This window comes from Python bivittatus, unplaced genomic scaffold (genome assembly GCF_059951505.1).
Source record: "Python bivittatus isolate LINGU-HERP-01145 unplaced genomic scaffold, Pbiv_v1 ctg000780_np1212, whole genome shotgun sequence".
Taxonomy (NCBI): Eukaryota; Metazoa; Chordata; class Lepidosauria; order Squamata; family Pythonidae; genus Python; species Python bivittatus.
In genome coordinates this window covers 3,802,270-3,826,244 of record NW_028277108.1, presented here as the reverse complement: position 1 = coordinate 3,826,244, position 23,975 = coordinate 3,802,270, and the positions used below count along the sequence as shown (strand labels likewise).

The 23,975-nt window shown below is 42.8% G+C and overlaps 1 protein-coding gene and 1 long non-coding RNA gene across 3 annotated transcripts; one reads left to right on the top strand and one right to left on the bottom strand.

The window, feature by feature from the left end:
- Window positions 1-11,772: 11,772 nt before the first annotated feature.
- LOC103065947 (interferon-induced protein with tetratricopeptide repeats 5-like) lies at window positions 11,773-19,985 on the bottom strand. Of its 2 annotated transcripts, none has more exons than XM_088128939.1 (2): window positions 19,684-19,985; window positions 11,773-16,541 (listed from the first exon to the last, which is right to left on the bottom strand). In XM_088128939.1, exons 1-2 carry the CDS (start codon window positions 19,983-19,985, stop codon window positions 15,092-15,094), a joined length of 1,752 nt encoding a protein of 583 aa, XP_087985065.1. In that variant the 3' UTR covers window positions 11,773-15,091. The 2 variants fall into 2 exon arrangements, with proteins under 2 accessions (XP_087985065.1, XP_087985066.1); XM_088128940.1 differs by lacking the exon at window positions 19,684-19,985 and adding an exon at window positions 19,220-19,352 and having other exon boundaries at window positions 11,774-16,541.
- LOC112543125 (uncharacterized) lies at window positions 19,870-23,925 on the top strand. The gene is made up of 4 exons (XR_003086547.2): window positions 19,870-20,007; window positions 20,569-20,930; window positions 21,714-21,831; window positions 23,529-23,925. It is a non-coding gene; the product is annotated as an uncharacterized LOC112543125 (long non-coding RNA).
- Window positions 23,926-23,975: the final 50 nt, after the last annotated feature.

Here is a 23,975-nt window from a genome sequence, read left to right as displayed (position 1 = left end):
CACAAAGGCAACGGTAGCAACATGTAGAGCAACAGCTGATTAGGATTTGTTCATCTATGGAACAACAACTACAAAAAGAAAAGCAGAAGAAATAGGTCAAATAGAAGTAGGGGAAACCTAGGTAGATGTCTTATACATATTTGGATAACCTCAGATATTTTGTTCTTGTGAAGAAGGAGACAGGGCACCACACACAGTTCCACAGACAGAAGTCAACATCGATGACAAATGAGGTTAGGGCTGCAAGACGGACAACAGAGAACCATAACTCTTGCCTCCAACTACTTAATACTACTGCTGATCCTTGGGCAACTGCCTCACATATCCAACAGTAGAGCCGGACTTGATTTTATTTTCACATACGTAGCATGCACTGAGCCTGAAAAGTTACCTATTGTCTTGTGTTCTTTCTTTTTTTAACCAACTAAATATCAAAAAGAAAGAAAAAAATACACAAAATTATAAAAAAAGGGAGTGGGAACTGGGAAAAAGAAACAAAAACATACGAGATATGTATTTACAGACATAAATATATCAAAACATTGAAGCCATGCTTCATTACAGTCTTCCATAGCTTATTTATATTAAGCAAGATCACGTAACACCTCATCCCTGAACTCCTAACATCCTGGAATTTACAGCATTTAGGTTGAAAGTTCAGATACAGATATAGATATGAATTATTACACAGTGTCTTATTCTCTTTCTTTCTTTAGGAAATGAACCTGCCACGACACTGGTTTCGATCTCATTGCTGAATGCCTCGGGTTACTTGGGAAATGCATGTAGATAGCAAGTATGGATGGGTGCTGAATTAATGTGGATTAGGTACAAGAGTGAGTGACCTGCATGGAAGGAGCATGTTGAGGTGGTTGGATCATATGCAGAGAATGACTGAGGATGCAATCGCAAAACAAATATATGAAAGAAAGATTTGTTCAGGTATGGAGTTGGTGCCTGGAAACTAGGTGGGTCAAGACAGGATGAAACAAGTAAGGTTGAACACAAACAAGACAGAGTTGTTTGTTTGTCCAGAGATCACTGGTTCTCTCTTCCAGTCGTTACTTGAATAGGGCATCTCTCCTCCTGAAGAAGCAGGTCTGTGATCTGGGTGTCCTCCTGGACCTATGCTGACTACTTGATGGACCAGCTGAGGCCATGGCTAGGGCAGTGGCTTTGTTAAGCTTTGGCTGATGTATCAGTTGCAACCCTACCTAGTGAAGAAGGTCCCACTTACAGTCACTCAAGATTTAATCACTTTATGTGTGGATTACTGTAAAGTGTTCTACCTAGGGCTGCTCTTGAAGGTCACTCAGAAGCTGATCCAGAGTGTGATGAAACTATGGGTACATCCATATAAAGCCTCTACTACACAAGCTGCATTGCTTACAGGTAGGCTTCTGGATGCAATTCAAGATGCTGGTTGTTATCTATAAAGCTTAGATGGCATTTGGCCTGGACATTTGCAAGACTGATTGTCTCCTTTGTGTTTGCCCTTCCAATAAGATCCAATGTGTATCCACTGTTGAGGTTGAGTTGTGTAAATGCTATAGTTTTCTATCCTTGGTATGCTTGTTTTGTTCCTCTTAATTGTTACATTGTTTTTAACCTTCGTTAGTTTCACAAAATCATGTTCAAGTGGGCAGCCATAGAAATTCAAATGATAAATTATATATTGATATTGATATAGATATATTTACAGTTGTAAACTGCCAGGAGTCTTTGGATTCTGGTGGCATACAAATGAGAAGGAAAAGTCGATAATCATTGAACATATCATTTCTAGATCATGAATGATATCACCCACAATCTCTGTTAACTATGCTAGAATTTGGCCAAAGATTTCTTGGCATTTTTCTTTCAATCAATGAAGCTCTAGCAATCTTCTGGAAACAATAAAATGTGGGTCCACCTGGTAGTTGGGCATTCAGAGTCTTACAATGTCAAAGGACAAGATATTATACCAAAATCCTATATAATGTGCAAATTATGCATCATCTTGCCCCATTCCTGATTTTATTACCTTAATTATAAGCAAGGAGGAGCAAATATGGGGCCAACCACCACACACAAAAAGAAGAAAATCTGTCTTTGCTCCAACCCCATGGTTTTAAATTCGTTCACCTTCTCTAGGACAATATGGATTTTTAAAAAATTCATTGGTGCCAATGGAATTATTTTATAAAACTTGCAGTATTGGAAGGAAGGTTAATTTTATTTAAAACAATAAGTCTGATGGGAAATAGTACAGTAGGTTTCCCCTTTCCTAACTCTCGCGATTGAATCATCACCTACTTAAACCTTGTTTGTAATAAATGGAGCATTAGTTATTGTTGGGCACTTTGAATGTAGCGTAGCTCTCTACATTGGCTGTGAGCTAGGGGTTGTATGTGCTGAAATTACTTCTGTTGGTAAGAGGAGAGAAGAGGAGAGGAGAGGAAAGTAGGGGAGGGGAGAGAAGTAACCATGGGTGGTTGGGATGTGTGGAATGGATGGAAAGGTTATGTTAAATGTAAAAGCTTCTAAAGTCAAACCTGATTCTTGGTGACTTCATGGACACATAGATGCAATTTTATTGGCAACAATATCAAAGTGGTTTGCCATTACCTTCTTCCCCAAGATGTTTTTTCAGCTTTCCAGTGGACATATTGCATATGTAATCTTGTGAAAGAAATTGACCTCTATTTTCCTGATGAAAAAGAATACTCTTACACAACTGTTGTTGTTGTTGTTGTTTAGTCGTTAAGTCGTGTCCGACTCTTCGTGACCCCATGAACCATATTGCGCCAGGCCTTCCTGTCCTTCACTGCCTCCCTGAGTTTGCTCAGTTTCATGCTCATTGCTTCAGTGATGCTATCTAACCATCTCATCCTCTGCCGTCCTCTTCTCCTTTTGCCTTCAATCTTTCCCAGCATCAGGGTCTTCTCCAAAGAGATCTCTCTTCGCATTAGGTGGCCAAAATATCTGAGCTTGAGCTTCATTATCGATCCTTCCAATGAGCAATCAGGGTTGATTTCCTTTAAGATTGACTGGTTTGACCTCCTAGCAGTCCAGGGAACTCTTAAGAGTCTTCTCCAGCACCACAGTTCAAAGGCATCAATTCTTCGGCGCTCGGCCTTTTTTATGGTCCAGCTCTCACAGCCATACATTACTACTGGAAAAACCATAGCTTTGACTATGCGGATCTTTGTCGGCAAGGTGACGTCTCTGCTTTTTAATATGCTATCTAGGCTTGCCATAGCTTTCCTCCCAAGGAGCAAGCGTCTTTTAATTTCATGGCTGCAGTCTCCGTCTGCGGTGATCTTGGAGCCCAAATAAATGAAGTCTGTTACTGCTTCCATTTCTACCCCTTCTATTTGCCAGGAATTGATGGGTCCAGATGCCATGATCTTAGTTTTTTTAATGTTGAGTTTCAAGCCAGCTTTTGCACTCTCCTCTTTCACCCTCATCAAGAGGCTCTTTAGTTCTTCTTCACTTTCTGCCATTAGGGTGGTATCGTCCACATATCTGAGGTTGTTGATGATTCTCCCTGCAATCTTAATTCCGGCTTGTGATTCTTCCAGCCTGGCATTTCTCATGATGTACTCTGCATATAGGTTAAATAAGCAGGGTGACAGTATACAGCCTTGTCGTACACCTTTCCCTATTTTGAACCAATCGGTTGTTCCGTGACCGGTTCTAACTGTTGCTTCTTGGCCCGCATACAGATTTCTCAGGAGACAGGTAAGGTGGTCTGGTATTCCCATCTCTTTAAGAATTTGCCACAGTTTGTTGTGATCCACACAATCAAAGGCTTTTGCATAGTCAATGAAGCAGAAGTAGATATTTTTCTGGAACTCTCGTGCTTTCTCCATGATCCAGCGAATGTTGGCGATTTGATCTCTAGTTCCTCTGCCTCTTCGAAACCCAGCTTGTACATCCGGTAGTTCTCGGTTCATATATTGCTGAAGCCTAGCTTGTAGGATTTTGAGCATAACCTTGCTAGCATGTGAAATGAGTGCAATTGTGCGATAGTTTGAGCATTCTTTGGCGTTGCCCTTCTTTGGAATTGGAACGTAAACTGACCTTTTCCAATCCCGTGGCCACTGTTGCGTTTTCCAAACTTGCTGGCATATTGAGTGCAGCACTTTAACACCATCATCTTTTAGTATTTTAAATAACTCAGCTGGAATCCTGTCATCTCCACTAGCTTTGTTGTTAGCAATGCTTCCTAAGGCCCACTTGACTTCACTCTCTAGGATGTCTGGCTCAAGGTCAGTGATCACACCAGCGTGGACATCAGGGACATTAAGATCTTTCTTGTATAGTTCTTCTGTGTATTCTTGCCACCTCTTCTTAATCTCTTCTGCTTCTGTTAGGTCCCTGCCTTTTTTGTCCTTTATCATGCCCATCTTTGCACTAAACGTTCCTTTCATATCTCCAATTTTCTTGAAGAGATCTCTAGTCTTCCCCATTCTATTGTTTTCCTCAATTTCTTTGCATTGTTCATTTAAGAAGGCCTTCTTATCTCTCCTGGCTATTCTCTGGAAATCTGCATTCAGCTGCTTATATCTTTCCCTTTCACCCTTGCTTTTCGCATTCCTTCTTTCCACAGCTATTTGTAAAGCCTCATCAGACAGCCATTTTGCTTTCTTGCATTTCTTTTTCTTTGGGATGGTTTTAGTTGCTGCCTCCTGTACAATGTTACGGACCTCCGTCCATAGTTCTTCAGGCACTCTGTCTACCAAATCTAATCCTCTAAATCTATTCATCACCTTCACTGTGTACTCACAAGGAATATGATCTAAGTCATACCTGAGTGGTCTAGTGGTTTTCCCTACATTCTTCAATTTAAGCCTAAATTTTGCAGTAAGCAGCTCATGATCTGAGCCACAGTCAGCTCCTGGTCTTGTTTTTGCTGTCTGTATAGAGCTTCTCCATCTTTGGCTGCAAAGTATATAATCAATCTGGTTTCGGTATTGACCATCTGGTGATGTCCATGTGTAGAGTCGTCTCTTGTGTTGTTGGAAAAGAGTGTTTGCTATGACTAGCTTGTTCTCTTGACAGAACTCTATTAGCCTTTGCCCTGCTTCATTTTGTACTCCAAGGCCAAACTTGCCTGTTATTCCGATTACTCCTTGACTTCCTACTTTAGCATTCCAATCCCCTATGATGAAAAGGACATCTTTTTTTGGTGCTAGTTCTAGAAGGTGTTGTAGGTCTTCATAGAAGCGGTCAACTTCAGCTTCTTCAGCATCAGTGGTTGGGGCATAGACTTGGATGACTGTGATATTGAATGGTTTGCCTTGGATACGCACTGAAATCATTCTGTCGTTTTTGAGGTTGTACCCCATTACTGCCTTTCCCACTCTCTTATTGACTATGAGTGCAACTCCATTTCTTCTAAGGGTTTCTTGCCCACAGTAGTAGATATAATGGTCACCCGAATTAAATTCACCCATTCCCGTCCATTTCAGTTCACTGATTCCCAAGATGTCGATGATCAATCTTGTCATCTCATGTCTGACCACATCCAGCTTGCCTTGGTTCATAGATCTTACATTCCAGGTACCTATACAATATTGTTCTTTACAGCATCGGACTTTCTTTTCGCTTCCAGATACATCCACAGCTGAACGTCCTTTCGGCTTTGGCCCAGCCACTTCACTCTTTCTGGAGCTACTTGGAATTGCCCTCCGCTCTTCCCCAGTAGCATATTGGACACCTTCCGACCTGAGGGGCTCATCTTCCGGCGTCATATCTTTTAGCCTTTTAACATTGTCCATGGGGTTTTCTTGGCAAGGATACTGGAGTGGGTTGCCATTTCCTTCTCCAGTGGACCACATTTTGTCAGAACTCTCTGTCATGACCTGTCCGTCTTGGGTGGCCCTGCACGGTATAGCTCATGGCTTCACTGAGTTACGCAAGCCCCTTCGCCACGACAAGGCAGTGATCCATGAAGGGGTTACACAACTGACATCCTGCTTAAGTTACACAACTGACATCCTGCTTAAGTAATAGAACAACAAATGGAAACAGTTGCCTGTTGTAGCCAGCAACTCTTGTGTTGAAGGCCAAGGATCGGTGATTGCAAAGATAAGATCTTCCTTGAGCAAAACAGCATTGTGAATTATTAGACTTTGTTATTGGTTTTTGAAGTTCTGAACAGAGACATAAGGGAAAAAGAGGGGTAATGGGTGTAAAAAGTAAAAAAGAGACATACAAACTAAGAGCCTTTGCAGATGATCTGGTATCGGTGTTAGAATAGCCATTGAAAGGCATTCAGTGAGAAAAGATTTTAGTTGAGTACATCAACAGATATTGTTTTCACATTGGGGTGATTTTTTAACGGATGTACTGATGTATGTTGTAAGTCTCCCAGAGTCATACAAGTGAGAATTTTTCTTAAGAGGCATGAAGATGCCTTTTCTCTCACCCTTTCCTCACTGCTGAATTAAAGTGCTCTCCACCCATCTTCAAATCAGATTACACTGGTATAAAATGCAGAGTCCCCACTGCCAATCCTTATCCTGCCTCTATTCTGGCTTGCTGACAAGTGGATGGTGCCCTGATTTACTGAGTGCGAGATCTATCATGGTGCCTTAAGCTGCCATCCTGAAGGGGAAATCACAGCTTTCAAACCAGAAACAGCTACGAGTGATTTCAACCTGCCTCACTTGGTTTAAATCATGGCAATGCCATGGTGACACAGCGGAAAAAAGAGATGATCTGAATTTGTGCTGTGATTAGAGAAAAGTAGAAGGTCCTGTAGGTCTGTCTTTTTCTCTTGCACGTATATCACTCCGGGATTGTTTTTAATGCTGAAAACATGGGGTAGAAATGTTACTAAAAATGCATTCAGAATTCAGATCTCTACGTCTGTCTTGATAAGAAATGGAGATGGGAATGTTCAGCTGTTTTTCTACGCTCTGTCACACAAGCCAGTCCAAAGTAGATAACTCCAGACTTCAACTCCCATCAGCCCCTGCCCACATGGAGAATGGCAAAAGACTGTGGGTGACCCAATTATCTCCCAGACTGTCCCATCGCTGGCATTCATGGTGCTCAACATCCCACAGAGGAATTTACATTGGATTAATCATTGTGGTTTTAGCTGTTGAATCAGTTCCATTTCAGCACATTTCCCTCGTTTCTGAAAGCCCAGCCTAGCTACAGTATTTTGCTTGAACATGCTATTTAAAAAAAGGAAAGGAAATTTAACCAACTTCCAATGGTTAGAAAGCCCATCTTTAGCTATTTTTTTTTTCATTCTGTTTTCCATGAGCATGAAATAATGTTGAAACAACCCATGAAATCATGTTAAAAGAGATGTTCCCTCTCTTTGCCCCCATGTGGGGCTACACGTCACTGCATTTCAACAGGTTCTGCCTCCCTCAACCTGTACAAATTTTAATTACTGTGCATAGGTGGAAGGAGAGATTAGCTCCGGAATGGTTGCTCCTTTGGGATGTCCTTTTCAATTTCATTCAAATATCCATTTGTTCCTTGATCATATAAGTAAAAATGTCCCTCTGATTAGTTGACCAAAGCTTGGGTTAATTAACATTCTGAATAAACAAGTCCCATCTTGCTGGTGTGGTTGAAAACTAACGTGAAGTGACAAATAGTATGACCACCACGTGGAGACTATTTGAAATGCTGTTTCGGTGGGGCCGTGGATCAAGGACTCTGCCTACAGGAATGCAAGCAGTCTCATGTACAGCTTTCAGCTCACTCTGCTCCTCAGTAATAAACTGAATGTTAAAATCTGTGACAGTCTCTATAGCTTTATAAGGCTGCTTATCACCATGTCAGCTCTCCATCTCTCCAGATCACTGCAATTCACCTGATGATACCAAGACTGAGCAGGATATAGAGTGGTGCAAGGCATTACTGCAACATCCCACTCCCCGCCACAGAAGTTCAGTGACAAAATCCAACAGGTGGGCCCATTTGGGTTCTTTAGCTATATTTGCTTATTGATGGAGGAGGAGGAGGAATGGGAGGGGAGGGGAGGGGGAGATCTTAACATTTTGAAAAGTCAGCTGGGAATGGGAAATTGACAGACACCAAATCAAATATCTTCATATGTATTGGCATCTCTAGGTACCACACTAGGTTGCCTAGCAGCTGTTGGAAATCAGACAGGAACCCCTAAGATCTCAGCCTCTCCTGTGCAATCCTGCACACCAAGCTATGATATAATCTGCTAAAGGAAGATGAGAACTCTGCCGCTCACATCCTGCCATTTTCTTTCCTAAACTTCTGTGACCTAGGTGATTCCTTAGTCCTCCTTGCTCATGCAGGGACCTTGATTAGTGGATTAGAACCCTCTGGCCAGCTCCCAGCTGCTGCCTGAAACTGATCAGACTTAATTGGTTCCACACTGAAGGCTGTTCTTGTAAATGCAGGCATTGATTGAAAAGTTACTTTTTCATCACCACAGTAATTGTGACTGGTTGCTATCTGAGGCAGTTGCTAAATGAGGACTACCTGTAGTGACAGAATATTGAAAGTGTGAATGTGCTCTCCCCCCCCTCCACACACTTTATCTTCATGTGAACTAGGGAGGGGTCAGTCTGAGATGTTTTCTCAAATTAGTTTCTTTGGTTAAGAACTTGGCTAAGCCCACTCTGATCATTGCCTTGGTGGTAGCTATCCCTGACAGTATTTAAACAGTAAGATCTTGAAAGGAGCAGCCAAGCTATTCTGGTGGCAGAGTTTATTTTTTAAAACAAATATGTTTCTCTTTTCAAATGCTAATACCTTGGGCCAGGAGGAAGCGGAATCCCCCACCAGATCACAAGTCCCATGTTCTCACAACGGCTCAGTAGAGGCTTCAGTACTTTCACCTGGCTGAAAGCTCTAGGGAACCTTGGCATTCGCAGTCTTCCGCCAACTCACTGGCATTCTTGATGCCAGGCTGGCATTGCAGATGGTCCCCAAGCCGGAACACCCAGAGTCCTGGAATTACTTTAGCTCCAGTAGCAGCAAAGTTGGCTCTTGTCATCCCACCGTTTTGGGGATTGGGCCACCTGCCACTGAACCAGGGAAAAGCCAAGAGTAGCTTTTCATCAACGTGGGTGCACAACCTCCCCACGAGTCTCTGGAGCTCCATCCCAAGCCTCTGCAGCCACTGACATTAGGTACCTTCTTGTTGAGTGTGTGTAGGAATCCACTCTTAGCTTATGTTGAACCATCTAAATATACATGTACACAGGTCAGTTAGTCCTAGAGTTCCTCTCAAAACTGATTCCGTTCCTTCTACAAGATACTTTGCTATTGAAGTCCAAATTAGCTTGCTTTGCAAATAGGAACATTTACACTCTGCCTACCAGATGAAAGCATTTCATTTCGTCCTGCTGAGAGTGCCTGCTCTAGTCCATCCAGCAGGATGAGATCATGGCTACCTGCAGGGGTGTCCACAGACTACGGTTAAAAAAAGTCAAAATAACAGCTGCGATGGTGTGTGTTGCAGATAAAATACCTGATTGGAAGATTGAAACAGCATATAAACAGTAATCTAGTTGTAAATAAACATGATCCATATGGCTGGTTTTATAGCAGTTAAAATAACAGTAAGGTCCTTGATTTAAATCAAATATTTGTTTCAGTCTATCGGGCTTTCAAAGAAAGCCACCCTGACAACCTCATTTGCTCACAGGATGGTGTAATCAATACATCTTACAAATCTTACTGTGAAACCTAAAAGAAAATTATGTATCAGCTTGAGTTTTCTCCCTTTAGTTTGACACCTTTCCCAGCACAGCACTCACTCTGCTCACTCCAAAATCAATATGTAAAATGTTAATTCCTAATATTTAGGCCTTGCCCCACTTTCTCCTTCTTCTCTTCCAGCAGCTGATGTTTCTCAGCAACACCTCCATTTTGTTCTCTTTTTTTAAAAAAAGCATTTGAATGCAGTTTACTCACTTATTGGATCTTCCCACAGACAGGTGTTCACACCGAGCCGCCTCTTTTCTTCTCATTTTAAAGACTGATCTGCCTGCTGTTATAAGTAGCTAGGTGAAAGACTCTGACCCTCCCATCAGATTGCATCAGATCCCAGTACAACATTCCAAATGAGGAACGTCTAGCATTAACCAAGATGGCAAACTTGCACTACAAGCATTACAGAGGAGGAGCGGAAGTCAGAAAACTCAAATCCCTCCACTCAAGAAACTGGTCCAACCTTCTTACAGGGCCGCTGTTGTGCGAGGAAATGGGAAAGTGTAATGGTATGTGGGAAAGACCTTGGGAGACGGGACAAAGAGATGCTTCCTGGGGAATGGTCAGATAAGACATAGCACAGCCCTCGGCTGGAGGGCAGTGGGGCAAAAGGCTCAGAAGGGGCCCTCCCTAGTTTCTCAGGCTGTAAAAGAGACGGTGGGAGAATTCTACTTTCAGGCTTGCAAGAATCTCGTAATGTGACTTTACAATAAAGCAGAATTAGTTTATTTGGTCATGTTTTCTATGTAGTCTACCTGATAAGGCTGACAGAAAGGCAGCACTGTGTGCATCGCCTTGAGCTGAATGAAAGGTGGGATATAAATCTAATAAATAAGAATTTAACAGCTTTTAGCTTAATCTTCTCTGGTTGGTTTTTCTACTAGGAGCATCCTGTGATTTTTATTTTATTCCTTTACTGATATATTACATCTATATAGCTGCCCATCTCACACAAAGCGACTCTTTGTGTGAGAGGGGGGGCTATATTTGTCCTTGGGACAGTCCCAGGAGTCAGCAGGGGCATCAATGCACACACAAAATCAGTGGGGCTGGCACTGTGACATTCCAACTTTCATCTTGCTGATTTTGACCGCTCCTCTCATTGCGTACTGTTGGTAACCACAAGATTTTGCTTGGGTAGAAATGAAAGCATGATTCCTGAGGTAAAGAGTTTGCAATCAAGCAATTCATTTTAAGTCATTCAACACTAAGCAGCTGTGAAAGCATCTGCAAAGCTAATTCTGCCTCTCTCTTGCAAATTATGTTTTATTGCCAGGATTCAACCTGCAGCCACACCCTTTACCCTACCAGAACAGGGGCTAAAGGTGGGTCAGCCCTTCCCAGGAATTCACAATCCCTTTCAACCAAGAATTTGTCTGGCTATTAAATGTGCATCTTTTTATTTTCTTTAAAACTAGACTTCTGGGTAGCTAACACTGCATTTTGTAAGAAAATAGCTAATGAATATAATTTCCAGATTTTTTAAAATCCGCATTGAGGTTGTTGATTCTGCTGAATTTGCTTTTCTTTTATTAGCATAATGCATGTTGCATTATAGTGCTGTTTGCGGTTGTGGGGTAATTTTCCTCCCTGTGCTTATATTATTCTTCCTGTTGTTACTATTATTTAGCACGGATGCTTTATACTAATTTGTGTGTTGCAGATTGTCATCAGTCTGCATGATTCTGTGGGATACAATTTAGATGATGATGATGCTGTTGATTGATGATGGGTACTTTGAAGCTTAGCGTGTTTTGAGAAAGCAAGCATTGCACAGCATCTTACAGGAAACAGGCATGCAGCCTCATCCAGGATCAAAGCTGGAACTCTTCTGGAATCTGTGGGCTTCTGAATTCCCAGCCACTCCATCCTGCTGGGACTGAATCTCTTTCTCCCCATACAGCCTCCAGGGACTGGGACAGAAATTCAGCTGCATCCCTGTTCAGCCCAGATGGAGAAGTTTAAATAGGTACGATCAGCATAGTGATATCTCCATCTGCACCTATGCCAATGGCTTCATGGAGATGTTGAACAGGAGAGGGAGAAAGTCAAATCCTGAGGTAGCCCACAAGTACCTCACCCTCTCCCCTCCATTACCGTTGACTGGAACTGCTGCTCAGATAGCCAACAGAACAGTGACCCCCATTCCCAGTCTCACAGGAAGTCCAGGATAGCATGAACGATGGTCCTGAAGGAAACCAAGAGATCCAGCAGGCCAGACCACCTCACATGACATTGCCTCTGTCATCTCGAATAGACTTGCCCAGCCAACATCCACCTCTGCATGAATATGAGCGATTTACTCCTCCAGATGTCTTGTGAATTGGTCACAGTAGCCTAATAGGTGATCTTCTGCCCCAGCCTTCCCCAGGAGTGCTCACGTCACCTTGAACAGGGCCATCGCAATCCAATACCAGCCCAGTGGCTTTGCTGCTGTTTTTACATTTATCTTCATCAATAGGCTTAAGCTGTAAAGATATCAAAGTTAATTGCCCAAAAGAAATGAATTCTGGGTAAACCACTGGAACTTCTTACTACTGAGAGTTAGGAAAGCTTAAGCGTGCAAATCTGTTCAGCCAGAGAAAGGTGCAGATGCTCCTGGGGTTACGAACACCCCAGCCCCCCCGATGCTTGATACAAAAATGCAAGAAGGTATTAGATCTACTTGTTAGGAAACTGGGCTTGTGGAGCTCATTTCAAGCCACACTAAGCCAGCAACCCATTCCTCAGTGGATGATCAAATGTCTCAAAGGAAGTCAGCAACGAAGCTTGGAAGAGAAGTCCACTAAACCTCCCAGGAGAGTTTCTATTCACTGCCTAGTGTGGAGATTCGATGCAGTGGCTATGACTCATGAGCACCGATACCACAGTTCTTTTCATGGCCCATTAAGACCGCCCTGACTCCTGTGACCGCAAGAACAGGTCTCTGCAGTTTCCTTGCAAACATTTTCACAAGTGGCTTGCCAGAATCTTCTTTCTAGGCTGAGAGAGAGTGACTGGCCCAAAGTCACCCAGCTGCCTTCGTGCCTAAGGCAAAGACTCATTGTTCCCAGCCTCTAATTCAGCACCTTTAATTACTACACCAAACTGGTACTGTATCTTCTTTAAAATGTGTGGAATTCTCTTTTCAAAATCATCTACATGAGCAGCCAACAGTAGAGTTTCCAGCAGATCTTTCCTAATCGGACATCAATCTCATGAGAACGCTGACTTTTTCCTTCATCTCAAATATAAGGAAACAAAGAAACAAAATATTAAGCAGAGAAGCATCAAAGCCTGGTAGCTCTGTTGAAAAATGAACCACTGCGTCATTGATCCTATCCAACCACAGGGATTGAGACGTCCAAAACACTCATCCAATCCCACACAAAAGACTTCAAGCTTCTTTATCATGCTTGAAATAGAGTAACGTCATACACGCCCCAAGGATCCTCCCTGCAGCTTTCCTGTGGGAAAGAAAGCCCAGAAACCTGACAACTGGCTCCATGACTTCTAGGCAGACGGGCCACGTACAAGGAAACCAAGCAGTGCATTAGTACACAAGTCAGGGTATTCTAGACTGGGGAGTGACCAGTCAGCATTTTAAAAGCACACGAAAACAAACTGTTTTTCTATGTGCAACACATGTAAGGGGAAAGCATACGTTACACCAAGGAGAAATGGACCCATTGTATGACGCATGTTTGGGTAACCATCCCAATGCTGGTATCTGATCCTGTGGGAGAGATCCCATGGCTGTGGCTGCATAAAGCACACACAGAGAACCCAGGTCGTACTAGAACCTCTTTCCTTCAAGGAGGACCTTCAAATCTACACATTCAAGCAACTTCACACAGTGGTCAGGTCAGCTGTGCAGCATCAAAGGTGGGCTGTGCTGTTTGGCCTCTGGACACTCCTCTTTGCATTCTCGCAAGACCAGTTGCTGGAATGCCGTGCCAAGTGAGAGCATTGATCCATCATCATCCACGTCGCTCTATCTGCACTGCCTGCCTAAGGCTGCGTCTTCTGCCATTCAGAGCCAGGGACATCTATTCTGTCCCTTGAATGTGGAACGTGAATGACGCAGGGTATAAAGGGCTTACTTTTTAATGCTCTGAGCTGAGTGCCAAACAGTCACCTTAGGAGTATTCCCTGTTTGAGTAACACAGAGAAGAAAAAAACCTGAATTGCCTCTTCTCTTCATGTTTTGCTTTGGCCCCTGCCCTGTGAAATGACCTCCCCCCTGGAGTATGCCAGGCCCAACACTGACAGGGTAGGAGTATTTTAAAACTCTTCTTTGAAGGTTGGTCTTCTCCAGCCATTAGCCCTCCCCCGCTACCATTTTTAATGAATGTTATAAACTGCTTTAGAATTTTTGCAATGAGAAACAGCATCATTGTAAAAACCGGAGCAGTTCCATGGTGTGCAATGCCTTGACACATCTATTCCCCATGTATTCCCTCAACCAAATGGTAGCTAATTTAATCCAAGCACTTAATTGTGATGCATTTAATTTGTACAGCGTGCTTAGGTTCACTGGCTAACAGAAAAACCAACCCACGCAGGCAGCTCAGATCGTTAAATGTTTCCATAGCAATGTTATTAAAGTTCCCCATGGGAGTCTGCAGGGGGAGCAAGCTGAGACAAATGCTGACAAGTGCGGGATGACATAAACATGCAACGCTATCTTGATACAAGTGCACAACTGGGGCATTTGTGCAGTGAAGCTATTGCACATCTATTATCATTTTGGCATAACTCTGGCTTGTTGTAGTTGCTGCTGCATGTGCCAATCATTTGGAAACTCAGATGATTTTATAAGGACTTGACTTCTCCCATCTAACAGGGTAGGGACAGATCATCATGGAGAAAACCTATGAGTTTGCTTAGAGTCAACACCGACTTGATGGCACATAATCAATGAATCAATGCATCAATCCAAGCATTTAGCCAACTTTCGTTTTTATGGTTTCTTTAAGACATTGGTGAACTAGAATTTAAATGCTTGAGTGGACTCATTCATTTCCTAAGGCATATATGAGTTCTATGACCAGAGGATGAGGTTTAGGGGATTAATGGTGGCTAATGGTGCCAAACTATAGAAATGGCCATCTAAACACCTAAGATTCAAAATCCCTATTCCTGGTATGTTGTTTTCTAACTATGTCCGTACATTAGAGACTCTGAGGCATTCAGTCTCTTTAATGGAACTGAAGGGCCCCAGAAGACTTTATTAGAAGCTAATATACTTCTATCAAGTACTTTCAAAGAAAATGCATGGCAGAAATGTAAGTTCTCTAGCTCAAAGCAAGTGTGAATGCAAAGTGTTTGGGTTTTGACATGGCATGAAATGCAAAGCTAAAAATGTTTCAAAACCACATACTTTCCAAATATATACAAACATTTAGCTCTCTAAGGAAACCTTCAAGTTCATAACTGCGCTCAGATATTCTTCATTGGCAGGATCCATTTCCAGGGCTTTTTCAAAGGCTTCTATGGCTTTCTCTTTTAATCCAGTGCGTTGGCAGAAGAATCCCAAGCTTTCAAATATCTCAGCATCTTTTGCACCTTTCTTAACTGCCTTGTTTAACAATTGCTTCAAACTCCGTTCACACTTCTTTTTCTCAAATGAGCTGTTTGTAATTTTCAGTCCTGCCAGGTACTGTTTCAGAGCGTTGGCTACCGATTTTCTGTGACGTTCCTGAAAGCGCCCGTAATTAAAATGGAGCTGTTGCTGCTCTGTAGAAGTTAGATTGCTCATGGCAAACACTTTCTGAAAGGTTTCATCTGCCTTCTTTAGCTGTCCGTGTTCTGCGTATATGTTGGCAAGGTCAATATAAGCATAGGCAAACCTGGTCTTACGCTCCACCACTTTATTAAAGTGAAAAATGCAAAGCCTCATCAATTCAAACATCTCTCCAATGAGTTGGAATTTGCCTTTTGACACTTCTTTTTTCAATGCAAAGTACTGTGTTCTATAGCAAATCCCAATCTGATGGTGCAAGAATCCAGAGTTTGGGGTCAAGCTTAATGCTTTCTTCAAATGTTGCAGGGATGCCTCTACATCACCTTTCTTCCTGTAAAATTTGGCAGCGTACCTTAACACGTAAGGAATGTCAGGATATTTTCTAAGCGCTTCCTCAATGTACTTTTCTCCTTCCTTCACTCTGTTTGTTTCTTGCAGTTTTAATGCAAGAAGGGGAATCACAAGTATATCGTTGGGATTTAGTTTTACTGCAATCCTCAGAGGTTCCAGTGATGACCCTTTCCCTGAATGTTTTTTTGCATAATAATCTTCCAGGCGGTATACTGTGATTGCATAGCCCAAGTTAAATTCTGGGTTTTCTGGATCTTTTTGCCGTGCCTTTTCAAAGTTCTCCTTGGCCTTTTCATAGTACTTTCCTCCAAATTTTAGGAGCGCCCAACCCTTTTCACAGTAGATCTGTGGGAGCTCCATCTTATAAGGAGACTCGCTTCCAGGTTGCTTGCAGACGCTCTCTATTTTTTTCACGTAGGCTTGGGATTCAGTAAGATTGTCCATGTGGTAGTTCACCCAGGCGTAGTTGCCCCACGTAACCAGGCTTTCCTTTTCCACTTCTCCAGGGTACTCTACGGGCACAGCCTCTTCCGCTTTCTGTAAGTATTCCAGTGCTTCGTCCTTCTTGTCATTCAGGAATTTCACGTAGGCGAGCAGGTTGTAATTTTGAACTTTGGATTTGCTGCTTAAGAACTGGATCTGCTCAACAATTCTTTCCTCCAATTCATCGGGATCAATATCCTCCTTCTGCAACATCCATGTAAAGTGGCATTCCAATTGTTGAAGAACCTCCTTTAAACCTTCCTGGGAGAGGAGACTGCAGAACAAAAGGAAAAAGAGTAAGAGACATTTACGTTTTGAAAGGAAAAAATGATTCTGCCCTATAATCCCCTGTCATGGGAGATGTTTAAAAAAACTGAACTTTGGCATTTTTGTACTTTTTAAATATGATTTTACTTAGAGATAGGAATTAGCAGTAATGGGGCCAATGACGCAGTGGAACGAAGATTTGGCGAGTAGACCAACTCTTTGTAATTCCTCTCCGTAGAAGAGGAGATCACCCACAAATGCTCCAGACAGCTGCTCCTCACGTAAAGACAGCAAGAGAGTGGTCCCCGGCAGGTTTAGAACTCTGGGAGACGAAGGAATAGTCATCTTGCTCAAACTGTGGTCAGTGGTTTTAAGAGAACACTGGGTTCACGTGCTTCCTTTTCTAATCACTTTTGGAAACTGCTTGTTAACTGCTTTTTAGCTATTAGGAACCTTTGGACTGACAAGTCTGAAACCACCAGGTGAGTTTCTTTCAATCCTTAGCGAAATAAGTTATAAATATAAGTTTAAGGACTTTAAAAACATTCTTTTTTGAATAAACAGCAAAAGAATGATTAGAACTTTGATTTTGGAAAATTACAAATCAACTAAGGGTCGATTAAGTCCAGATGGATTTGAAATAAGATTTTGGAATTCATTATAAGAAATCTTTCCTGTGGAAAAGTGCTTTTGTTTTTAATTCTTAAAAAAAAAAAAAAAGATAGGATGGACACTAGAGGGAACCAGAAGGAACTAAAGATTACAATTAAAGGAGAAGAATACTTAAATTTGACGTACTAATATAGAATGAAGAAAAATATTTTAACATTGGACATACCGAAGGATATTTTTGAACAATGGTTCCAGAACTTAAATTTGAGATTCTCTGCCTTTGCAGATAGACTGTTTAAAAGATGTTATGGAAGAAGAACAAGTTTTACCAGGCAAGACTGAGACTGATCTGAAAGTGGATTTAAAAATGACAGGCTACAAGAATGATACAAAAAAGGACGCTACACTCGACATACAAAATAAACTGACTGATGTCTTAATAATTAAAAGGGATATACAAATAACAAACCAGGAGAATGACCTGGATAATATTCCTATATTGGGTTTGCAAAAGAAGCTTCTTGAAGCTTTGAAGAATCTTGTGAGAAGGGAGAAAGAAAAAATGAAAAGAAATCAAGTTTAGGACATTATTTGAAGGGACTAAAGAGCAAGTTCATTAAAAGTAAAGGGAAGGAATATAAAGTTGGTTTATTTAATCAAGGTTACAACAGGTATGTTGTTATCTCTGGTAACCCTCCATGGACTTTTGCTGATCAGAACTGAAATGACAATGCTTTAAGGATTTGTTTATAGACAAGAGATGGGATATGGGAACAAGAAAAGAAGATGATAAGTTACTATAATTGTTTATACTTGTAATGAAGGGGGAAGCCATTCCTTTATACATTTCTTTTTCTTTACTATATTATTTTTTTCTTTTCTATTTTTCTTTCTTTTCTGCACCTATTTTTTTAATTTTATTTTTTTAGTCTGTATAAGGTTTTATCTTTGTATTTTTTAATAAAAATATTTTTTTTAAAAAAGCAGTAGTTACAGTAATATGTGGATCTTCGTTACATGATTTAACTTGTATTCTAATTGTATTTCATATGAAAATAACTCTGCAGCTTCCCAATTTGGTCGTTTCAAATCTGACCTAAAATCTAACAAGAGAAATATTTTGTCTTATCTTCAGAAATTGGGTTGGTAATTAACCAGCAGAGGGCTTTTTAGGCAGCTTTCCAAATAAGATTTGCAGGTCAACTATATTATTTTAAAAATTACTTATGTTTTTAGCCACAAACCCCTTTTTGCTCTATTACTCATCTCCTTGGTATTCCATGCTCTCCAATCAGTATCTTGAAGACCATGAGTCTGAACATGAACGGTTCTTAACCATTTTGTTGCTGTTATTGTTGCCATGAAGCCACTTGACTCTTGACTTTAGCTCAAAAGCTCCTGCAAAAAGATGGAGCTGCCTGCATAAAAGCACAACCCCTCCCCCAGCCACTGTTCAATGTATATCCTGGGTTGAAATCACACACCCAGCCATAAGCTGACCACTAAGCTTATGCTGGTTGGTGGTTCTCTGCAGATAAATACAGCCAGGGTAGACTCGAATCCACCTGCTCAATTCCTCCTCACCTTTGTTTTCCATTCTCTTTCAACAATTAGGAGCGACCCAGAGTTGTGTTTTAAGGGGGGGGGGGTTCATACACATCTTTCTTTCTTTTCGTTCAGAAGCCCTGCCCTTTTCTTCCTCATGCATGGCACATAAAAGGGACGGAGCTTTGCAGTCACAGTCTGCCACCTTGACTTTCCGACAGCCCAGCCCCGAAGGCCCCTGCCCCACCGCCCATGGCACGCTGCCCGGCTGCAAAAGCGGCCTTCCTCCCTTTCTGCGGCAAGCCGCTCCAGGGTATGTTCCGCGGCGGGGCTGCCCTGCCCCTATCGCGCCCCGGAGACTACGGTGGACGCCCCCAGGCCCCGATTTGCAAGGCCGTTTTCCCCTCCTGGCACCCAGCGGATGGCAGGAGGGACGGGGGGGGGTCTTCCGGGTGCCAGTTCGCCCACCTCCCCTCTTCTCCCCCCCGGGGGGCAGGACTGAGGGGGAGCAGGCGGTGCCGCCAGTACCATGTACCAGGAGAACCTGTGCAGCGCAGGGATGAACTGTGGAGCCCTTGCGGTTCTCTGAGCTGGGCTGTTTTCTTGCAGCCCCGGCCGGGTAACATCCTCGGAGATCCCGCCCTACGGGATGCAAGAGCCCGCTCTCCCCCAGCCGGGCCTGCCCTCCAGGGCTGCCGTCGCGGAGATCAGAACGGAAGAAATCGCCTCGTGAGCCACCCGGGCGGCCCGGAGGACGCTCGCCTGGGGCCGCAGTCCGAGCGCGGCCAGAGCAGACACCGCCTCAGGAGCGCGTCCGTTGACCTCTCGGCCTCTGCTCCGACTTTGGGAAACCCCGCTCAGATGCGACGCCGCCCGCCGCCTCCGACCGCGAAATCATCGAGCTGCGCCCAGGGGCCGAGCCGTGGCGAGCAGCCGAAGCCGACGCGCCCCTCGCGAAGACACAAAAGTCTCCCTTGTTCTCAGTTCCTCACCTCATGACCGCGGTTTCAGGTGGGGGGGGGGGGAAGCGACCGGATCTGCTTTTCCTACGGACTGACCGCCGCTGCTCTGCTTTTTCTTGGCGTCTGAGAGCAGAGAGAGCGGGAGAGAAAAGGCCCCCGCCTGCTCTGAGGAAACCGAAATTTGGGAGAGTCAGTTTGAGGGAAACCGAAACGAAACTTTGCCGAGCTGGAAGGGGGAATGGCCATAACTGCACTTTCGTTTGAAGGAGGAAATGTTTAAATCTGCTAAATGTCATGTGCTTTTGTAAAAATGCCTGCCCAGAGATCTCCATTAGGCCTAATGGCGAGAGACCGGTAAGCAGAGGGGCTTGGGGGGGGGGGGGTGACTGTCTATATAGCGGAAAAGAAAGGCTCCGAAGGGTTGTAAAACGGGTAGTAGTGCACATGTCCACGCAAAGGTGAATAAGAGGTCAGTAAACTCTTCGACACACATTCCTATTTTGGAACTGAGCTGCCACAGTGAACTCTTCCTGCTGGAAACTGATGCTGACTCCAGTTTCATTCCTCAGAGAAATCTGGCCCAAAATTTCCTTCCAGCACATTCAGTTTAAATTAAACCTAAACTCTACATTTTTCTTCAGGTTTGTCTTTGGTGTGCCCAGCCATTTATTTTTATTATACGTGTTAGATTTGCATCCCATCTTTTGTGCCAGACTTCAAGGCAGCTGATGTGGGGATTTAACTTTACTTGAGCCCCACAACAACAGTCCTGTCAGGTAGGTCTGGCGCAGAGTTTCCATGGCTGAGGATGGGAGGAGTCTTCCTGGTCCCAGGATCTGCAGGCCCTGACTGGTTATAACAGCCCCGATTTTTAACGTGTGGAATTTTCTGATGATGAATTTGCTTCACACACAGGAATCCTGGCCAGGAAAAGATGGAACATCATCATTCAGTGTCCTTGCTTGCATACAAGATTTGAAAGGAGGACCAGTTTTAACAGAGCCATGCACAGCTTAGTCATTCATTGAACACAGATTCTGACGTTATGTACTTGTGCACGGTGTTGTGATGCATGTATGGAAGGCAGAGCTTGTGCTGTGTTATCACTAACATGCATTTTGTTGCATGGCATCGTTGCGATTTGGAATGGATGAGTGAAGCAGCGGTCCACTGGCCGCCCTTGAAGACTGGGTCATTTCTGCCAGCTGCGATGGAAGAGGAGGAGCAGCTTGGCTACTTGTGCAACTACTTGATTTCATGTCGTGGTGGTGGCAATGGTGAGTTCATGTTCATTCTTGTGCGCATTCTTTATTCCGAGCTGGGATTGGGGGTGTTGCATCTTGAAGGAAGATGATGCCATTGCATGGAAGGCCGGATTGCTCAGGCTGCCAGGAGCAGGGATGCAGACTCGGCTCTAGGATTCCTATGGCGCTCCTCAGGAGGAAGCCCAGCATCGTCCATCTTTGGAATTAGGGAAAAATGAGATGAGGAAAGGGAGTTTCAATCCTGTCCAGGCTGCTTTACTGAGCAATGCTCAGGAGCAGGTTGGGGCTTTTGCAGAAGCCATCGTGGCAAGTGAAGTGGCCGTGGAAGGAGACCCCTGGTGCCAGGATCCCAGACACCAGGAATTCTGTGGTGGGCACCCATGAGGCATCCCTTCAAATTTGCTTACAATCTGGAGGTGGTGGTGGTGGTGGTGGTGCATCCCATCATTGAGAACCTGTGTTGACCTCCTGGACCTGACATTACTTGTCTATGGCATTAGTAAAGATAAAAGGATTGATGAGCATGGGCAGATGCTGTCTACCAGGCTGAGAACTCTGGACTCACTGGAGCTTGCCAAATTGGTAAACTTTTAAAAGCGTTCATTTGTGAGCACAAGTTCTCTAGGGCTGCAGGGAACCTTTGAAAGAGGTATTTCACAAAGGGCTGGATCCTGTATACCTTTTATTGAATCATTAAAGCAGCCATGTCTTTTGAACAGCTCTAGTGTTGATCACCTATTCGATTTTGTTTACTCTTGCCCCCAAAAGCTCCCACTGATCTAAGTTTCTTCTCAGGTTGGGAGCAGCCTGGAAGAAGTTGAGATCCTTTGAGTTCAAAACTGCTCTTGGCTGCAGGTTTCGTTTAACCTTTGGGAGGACTTTATAAGGCTGAAATGTCCTGACTACGGAAAGTGTAAGTCATGCAGGCTGCAATCAGGAAAGAGGAGGGATCCAAAACCCTAAATGTAACATGTTGATGATCTTTGTAAATATGCACTTGATTGTACTTAAGTTATCGTGGAATATCTTTTGTCTCCAGCACTATATGACGAACCCTGCAGGGTAACTGCAAAGTTCAAAATACAAAGACGACCATATACCAAATTGTAATATTGTAGAAGAGGAAGAACTATGAGGGCTAAATGAAAAGTAATGCCTCCACTTCCATAATTTTAAATAGGGATATTTTAATAAATGAAACAGAAAATAGTCCTTCAAAATGCACTCTTGTTACCTGTGTTTACTTTTCCACATAATTACTACCATTCACTACATACTTCTGCTAACAATGGACAGTGTCATGAAAGAGCTCCACGCTTTGTCTCTTCAGTCAGGTTCTGATAGTCCCTTCCATCTCTTTATTTGGGGCAAAAAGATGCCAATGAAGATATGATGAACAGGTGGAAGTCTTTGTCTCTCTCTTTCTCTAAATTTTATTAAGAATATTTATGTAAGTAAAAAGCAAATGTAAAGAAAAAATATAAAGAAAAGAAGAAAGAAAGAAAGAAAGCAAAACAGAATGAGAAAGAAAAATAGTTAAAGAATAAAAAATAAGCAACTTCCAACCTTCTTTTCAACTATCAAACAAACTCATTATCCCTCCTCCCTCTTGGTATTACAAAGATCCCTTCAGCCCGTTATTTAATCCTTTTTCAGTCATCAAAATCATAAATCATCACTTTTTTCCCATTTCCAGCAAAAAGTCATAAAAGGTTTCCAGTCTTTTATAAAAGTACTTGCCACTTTGTCCCTGACCAAATAGGTCAGTTTTGCCATTTCTGCCAATTCTGACATCTTCACAATCCATTCCTCCATTGTGGGAGCTTCAATACTCCTCCATTGCTGTGCACATACAATAATAACCTTGCTGCAGTTATCATATATAAAACCAGTCTTCCATAAGTCTTTTCTAATTGGCTATCCATAAGTCCCAATAATAAGAGTTCTGGCTTTTTCTGAATATTAATCTTTAAATTTTTTTGTATCATTGTATGTATTTGTATCCAAAATCTTTTGGCTTTTTCACAAGTCCACCATGCATGGTAAATTGTCCCTTCATGTTTTTCACATTTCCAACATTTATTTGAAGTACTTTTATACATCTTTGATCATTTCTCTGGGGTCATATACCAACAGTACATCATTTTATAAAAATTATCTTTTACATTATGAAACAATTTGAAATTTCATCCCATTTACCCACATTCCCTCCCATTTATCCATCCATATGTTATAACCAAAATTTGAATTATAAAAGGTGGAAGTCTCATGTGCCAAGTCTGAACTGTATGGTGAATGGGGTAAGATGGTGAGATCCAGCTTAGCAATTCTCTCTTGGTGGCTTGTAAGGTGTGAGGCCTAGTATTGTCATGTTGCAGCAAAATGTCTTTCTTGGGTTACTGAACTCCACTTAATTGTTGCAGTGTAGCACTCTGATCGTGTGCCAGATTCAGGAAAATCCATGTGAACACAATTTGCATCCCAAAAAGCTGTAACCATGAGTTTTCCTGCTAAAGCCTGAGTTTTGAATGTTTTTGTGGGGTGTGGGGAGAGAGGTGAAGTTTTATGATGAAAATACATGGACTGACACTTTCTTTCTGGGTCATTCAGCCCCTGAAGCCTTCATCTCTGCTGCCAGCAAATGAGGAACTCACCTTGCACAAACCTTCAGATACTGAAGAACTCAAAAAATATGGTCCGTGTATTCCTATGAAATGCCAAGCTTGATAGTAGTTTCCCTCTGAATGATCTGCTATTTGTCCTTAATAATTTCACAACCTTTTCTATGTGAAACTCTTTGACTGCTGTTACAAGTCAAATGGTTTGGTTTGGTGAAGGCCACGCTTGGGGAGATAAGCATTAGCCCCCAGAAGGAGCGTGGGAAGGTGAAGAAGACTGGCACCACCCTAAGGAATTTGCAGTGTTTGCTTGCTGGCTGGGGAAGTTTAGATTCAGTCTGGCGAGATTCTGTCTTGTAGGTGGAAGCTAATAAATGCAGTAGAACTGATTCTGTACTGTCTCGTGGAGTTCTTTGAGCTGAACCTGACATCAGCTTTA